This window comes from Frankliniella occidentalis, unplaced genomic scaffold, assembly GCF_000697945.3.
Source record: "Frankliniella occidentalis isolate FOCC.00 unplaced genomic scaffold, Focc_3.1 Scaffold42, whole genome shotgun sequence".
In the NCBI taxonomy this organism is placed as follows: domain Eukaryota; kingdom Metazoa; phylum Arthropoda; class Insecta; order Thysanoptera; family Thripidae; genus Frankliniella; species Frankliniella occidentalis.
Genome location: NW_026267172.1, coordinates 1,535,913 through 1,541,916, shown reverse-complemented (window position 1 = coordinate 1,541,916; position 6,004 = coordinate 1,535,913). Strand labels below are relative to the sequence as shown.

At 40.0% G+C, this 6,004-nt stretch overlaps 1 protein-coding gene across 2 annotated transcripts in view; it reads left to right on the top strand.

Annotated features, from left to right (window-relative positions):
- Positions 1–6,004, top strand: part of LOC113217498 (ceramide kinase) — an 81,735-nt gene that overhangs the window by 6,047 nt on the left and 69,684 nt on the right. The window contains exons 4-11 of one of the 2 annotated variants that reach the window (XM_052266720.1): positions 73–305; positions 416–599; positions 694–846; positions 920–1,072; positions 1,178–1,374; positions 1,495–1,655; positions 1,791–1,864; positions 5,089–5,343. In XM_052266720.1, the coding sequence (XP_052122680.1) occupies positions 73–305; positions 416–599; positions 694–846; positions 920–1,072; positions 1,178–1,374; positions 1,495–1,655; positions 1,791–1,864; positions 5,089–5,186 (1,253 nt within the window). In that variant the 3' untranslated portion in view covers positions 5,187–5,343. Of the gene's footprint in view, positions 1–72; positions 306–415; positions 600–693; positions 847–919; positions 1,073–1,177; positions 1,375–1,494; positions 1,656–1,790; positions 4,745–5,088; positions 5,344–6,004 lie in introns of those variants that run through there. The other variant, XM_026437423.2, reaches the window with a different exon arrangement.

Here is a 6,004-nt window from a genome sequence, read left to right as displayed (position 1 = left end):
CAAGTCAATACAGAACTTATGGTTAAATCATAATTACCTCACCTTTCCAACCATGGTTATATTGTTCCTCAGAGTTGACTTACCGCCCAAGATGTCTGCTCTTATTTGTTAACCCGTATGGAGGAAAAAAGAGGGGTCAAAAAATTTATGAAAAGAATGTGAAACCCCTACTTGCAAGGGCTGGCATAGAAACTAAAGTTGTCATTACACAATATCGAAACCATGCTCATGAGACTATTCTCTCTCAATCTTTTGATGGGATTGATGGTGTGGCCTGTGTTGGTGGTGATGGAACTTTAGCAGAGGTTTGTGTCCATCCATTTTATTTGTGTATTTTGAATTTATGAAAATATATGTTGAACAGATGATCATGTTGTTACTAGATGTTGTGGTCAATAATTTGCCCTTTGTACAGGTTTTAAACGCACTTGTTCTTCGTGCCGCCAAGGATAAAGGGATTGATACTGATGACCCCCATGCAGAACTCCCTCAACCCTCTGTACCAGTTGGTGTTATTCCTGGCGGTAGCACTGACACAATTGCATATACTCTTCATGGTACGAATGACATCCAGACTGCTGTTCTTCATATTATTCTTGGTGAGGTCATGTCTCTATATCAAGATTATGAAACTTTGTATGTACCTTCAGTCTAATTTCTGACTTATTCTACATTGTTAACTACATCATACAGGTGAAAGTTCTGGCTTGGATATTTGCAGTGTACACAATGAAAACAGCCTTCTTCGGTACTATGCCAGTATGCTCTCATATGGGTACTTAGGAGATGTTTGTAAGTCCAGTGAGAAATTTCGTTGGATGGGCCCTAAACGTTACGATTATTCGGGTAAGTAAGCAGATATTTTATACATGCACATGGGCTACTTTGACTACAATTTACAGAGATGATTTTTCTTCAGGTTTTAGGAAGATACTAGCTAACCGTGGCTATCGTAGTGAAATTACAATTTTGTCCAGTGATAGCAATTCTCCTATTGATGGTCCCAGATGTTATCGAGACTGTGGCACATGCAAAATTGATGAATCCAGTGGAGAAGAGAAACCTGCTGCAGGTACTGTACTGTGCTATGTAAAATTTACTACATGTTGTGGCCTACTGCCAGTACTTTCTTGTAGGGTTATGATTCTTTAATAATTTTACACCCATACTTTTATAGATTGGAAAACAATTAAAGGTCGCTTTTTTATGGTGAATGGAGTAAACATTTCATGTGCTTGTGCCAAAGCTCCAAATGGATTCTCACCATACTGCCATATTGGAGATGGTTGTCTTGATGTCATTCTTATCAAGCATACATCAATAATTAACATACTGCGCTTGTTATTGCGTGTCTCCAGTAAATCAAGAACCATGGTAAGAATTTTTACTAATGTGTGCCCCTTATGGCCATTGTGATTCTATTTTTTATTTTAAAACTAAAAAGAGTAAAAATTAGTGTGTATGTGTGTAAATGTGCTTTTTTGCTTTAAACAGTTTGATCTACCTTTTGTGGAGGTACACAGAGCACAGGAGTTTACCCTGCAAGCTATGCCTGACCCAAAATTGGAGCTCCTTGATCCAGATGCGCCAGATGCTCGTACAAGTGTGTGGAATTGCGATGGGGAAGTTGTGCAGGGAACCAACATAAAAATTAGGTAAGTCTTCCTTATGACATTTATTTTAACAAATATTTGATTTGTAGTTTTTTCCATAACATAAAGTATATTAAATTTCAGTGCACAGGTTTTATTTTTACTGTTATGAATAATTTCTTAAATGTAATGTTTCAGAGTACGCAGACAGCTTATACGCATGTTTAGTCAGAGAATGGAAGAGGAGGAACATGAACCTTCATGTTTTGTATGTAAGTGACAAGTTTCACATTATTTGAAAGATTACTCTGACAAGGTTTTGGAGGAAACTTTGAAGTTTCCATTTCACATTGAGTAGCTAGCCCATCACATCCTCATTTTTTATTTGTCATTTTTCCTCCTCGTATTATCATAGACCTCAAGTCGAGTGAAATTCCTTCTATTTTTATTCATCGAGTGCCATTTCTTTGTGGGTGATATTTCATCTCCTAGGCTCAAATAGTTTACTTTTTTAAGAAGGGTTTTCATTGGAATCTATTCTCCTCGCAAGTCAATGTCCTAGGTATATCTTGAATGAATCTGCAATTCATGTTCCAGTGCATGAGTACTTAATTATCTCTGTTGGTACAAATGATTATGAATTCATGTGTATGTAGTGAAAGTGGGCTATATTGATATTTTGGTTGCCTGGTGGCTCAGTTTGCATCTCATTTTACATCACAAATATTTATTTTTTTCAAGTTGAGTAGGGTGTACAATGCCCTGAAGAAAATTTGATGGCCCTGTGCAAGTTTACTAGCTTAGTGCAGTATCTATCTTTGAAAGTCTCAATGCATTTGTTAAATACGTATTTATGTCCAATTTTATTCTGAGACTTTTACTATCTATTAGTATTATCTAATATAATTAGCTCTCTTTGCACTTAGGGAGTGATATACAGACTATTAGGATCTATTGCCCTACATTCTTCTGTTTATGAAGCTCAATTTAATGAGACCCTTGGGCCATTCTTTAACACTCCTATGAGCTTATCTCTGGAGTTATTTGCAACCTTTTGTATTATGCTTAACTCTCTCTGAGCATGAGCAACATGACATGAAAGCAATACAAGCTAGGTGGGGGTAAGGAAAATAGGTAAAAAGGTTATAGGTAATTAGTGCCAAAGTTTTGATTTGTTTTCTCTCTCTTGGATGAGTCATTGTCCGAATTGACCTCAAATTCCACTCTCCTCTAACATCAGTTTTTTAACAGTATTTTCCTCCTGTTTTCTCCTTGTAAAAGTGAAAAACACACATCAGTATTTCGCAGTGAGAGTACGACTCAACAATATATTTTCTCTTACTGTTAAATGAAGTATGAACTGGCGCCTGTATGAGATGCTGAACAATTTTTAGTTTTGTTTGTCTCATACATGTTTGTTTACCGAGTTCTGTGGTAAAGGTTTTGTATTGGTTCCGTTACTGTGCAATTTCTTTATGGACTGCAAATAGGAAGAATAATGTGAAGAGAAACTATCTGGCTTTTAAGCATTGAAAGTTCAGTCTATTTGTAATACTCATTTGATATTACCATATTGCATTCATCAATTCAGTAAGCCGTGGTAGTTGTAGGTAGTCTTAGGCAACATTGTGAACTTGAATTATCTGACATATTGTTAAGGATTGCTGCATTGCAATGTTTGTTGCAATGTGTGCAATTGATGTTTGTGCAATTGATATTTTGTCATGGTGATATTATGGTGATATTAAGAGCACTTTAGCAAGTGTTTGTGATAGGGGTTGCTTAGTAGTTCTTTGGATTTCAGGGGATATTTTTCTTTTGTTCTTTCCTGATGTTAAAACTGGGTTTACAATACCTACATTGATATGCTGTAGATTTAATTCCTCTTTGTTTTTGTTTATCACCATTCGTTTCATTTTAAACTATGAATCTAAAATTTAATATTTCACTTCCACATTACAAATGAAAAAAAGAAACATCACTCTACCTTCTATTCATGTCCATTTTGGTTGACGTCATGCACATTTCATTACTATGGACATCTGTAGGAGAAATGCAAACAAGTTTTGATTAAATCTGACCATGATACATGTAAAAAACTGTTCATCGTCATCTGTTTTTTATTAGAAAATAACATGGAACATGAAATAAGGCATAAGAGTTGTGCAGTAGCCCATTTTTTTTCTAATTTGAGTGTGATGATGACAAGCCTGTGGTTTTATTTAGTGAAGGAGCATAATATTGCCACTTATTTGTACATTCCAAGTTTTATGTAATCTTGAGTGAGGTTGTATCATTCTGCTTTCATTAATAAGTGTCAACATTTTATTGATGAACCTTGGAAAATTCACTGCTCTTAGCGATTTAGTAGTATTGTATGATATTTTTTGTATGCATTCAGTATTTATTACAATGCAAATGTTTCCACATTTCATGTGATCGAAGGTGCTTTTTCAGGGTTCAGTATTTTGACAGCTTTTTATTTTTAATGTCAGCACCTCCTGCATTTTATTTTATCTTTTGACTTCTTGTCAATTTACATCGAATTGGCTCCCTGACATGCAGGAGCACTGCCATTTTAGGTTTTTTTCTTATTTTGGTGGAAGATTTGTTTTTATCTTATATAAACATCATTATTGGTTGTGGGTTTAACATTTTTTATGACAAATTTACATATAGGATTACATTAAAGAAATGAACTCAAGGTCTCTTCCTTTCAGAAATTTTTGGAATAGTCACGTGATTATTATAGACCTTAACATAATTATAGGACCTGTAGAATCAAGGTAAAGATGCTCTTAGAGCTCTCGTCCCCCTACTATAATTACTTTGGAGGGTAAATTAGCATTCTGTTGAGCATAATTGGAAGGAGTCTTTTATTTTCTCTAGTACTTTTATTCACAAATGTTAATTCTGAGAGTGCAAAGGATCAAATGTACATCCTCTTCAATATTGGGTTTATTTCCTTGTTTCGAACTATTATTGCATTGCTCAAAGTTAAGAAGGGTACCAACATTTGTTTTTAAAATAAAAACGAGTGATATATTCTGAAATTGATAGAGAATCTATTTTATTTCTGTGTTGTGACTGGTTGTAAGGTTTGTGATGCATGACTTTCCAAGTTTAAATAAATTTGTGAAGTACAGTTTTTACATTCCTGCTTGGTTTATTGGTTTACTGCACGGCATGCCGTTACTTTGCGGGCTGCACTTCCTGAAACGCCTCCAAACGCAAATGGTATTTTTCAAAGGCAACTACACGTGTCGTTCTGCTGACTTTGTTGGGGTGTGACATGGGCCCGTCCGGATCTGAGCCCGCGACGCTTCAGCCACGCCGCGACCAGGACTAGATGCACTCGGATCCGGGCGAGCTCGTGTCCAACAGCCCGCCACATCCTGCCGCCCTACGCGCTTTCGTCTTGCTTTCTCGCGCAGTCAATTCTCCACCACCCCGGACAGACAAGACTGATTGAAATTCATGTTGATATTATTGACAGGGACGATCGAACTGCTTCCACAACTCCCATGGCTTCGTGTAGGGCTCAAATATTCAGGAGACAAGCGAAGGCCAGGGAGCAGAGCAAGCCGAAGCTAGCAGCCGGCGGGCCCAGCAGGGCGGGGAAAACTCTGCGCCAAAGTCGGTCGGCGCGCGCCCGGCCCGACCTGGGGGACCCGCCGGGTCCCGCCCCGCGCACGGGCCCCGCGCGCCACGGGGAGGGAAGTCTATACGGCCACCCACCGCCAGTTGTCAAGTAAGTTTTGTCGATAATTCGATAATCTATTATAGAGTGGGAATTTATGTGAAATGGTGGGGCAGGCCTCGGTAGTATCGTGCGGCCGCGCCCCGCCCCACCTACCTCCTGCAGGGGAGCGTTTCACTCGTGTAGGTTATTTCTCCAAACGGCTCACACCTTGCGGAGACCCCCCCGCCCGCGGATGGTAATTGCGCGAATTGTGTTTTGTTGTACTGCTCGGCGACCACTGACACTCGAGGCGGCGACGTAACTCGTACCCTCACGATGGCGTTTGGGGCAGCCGCCCCGCCCGCGGGGGTCCACTGTCGGTCCGTCACAATCTCTGGCCGACCCAGGTAGGGGGGTAAAGGGCGCCACCCCCCACCCCCGTTCGGCCCGTATCGCCCCCTCTTGTCGGCTCTCAGGAAGCCGCCGGGGCCGGGTAGGTAGGCAACTTGATCTACCGGGTGTCCAGGCCATAGCGCATCGCGCTCGCAGCCCCTGCATAGGCAACCCAACGTACTGTCATGTCTTAGTCTGCAGACTGATTCCGAAGAGACCTCAAGGGGTGCTGCCCCATGAGTGCGACAAGGACGGAGCTACACACGGAAGGCTTACAAGGGAACCCCGCCAAGTGTAAATTCCCGATTTTCATTCTACTTTGGGAAATTGTTGGTCT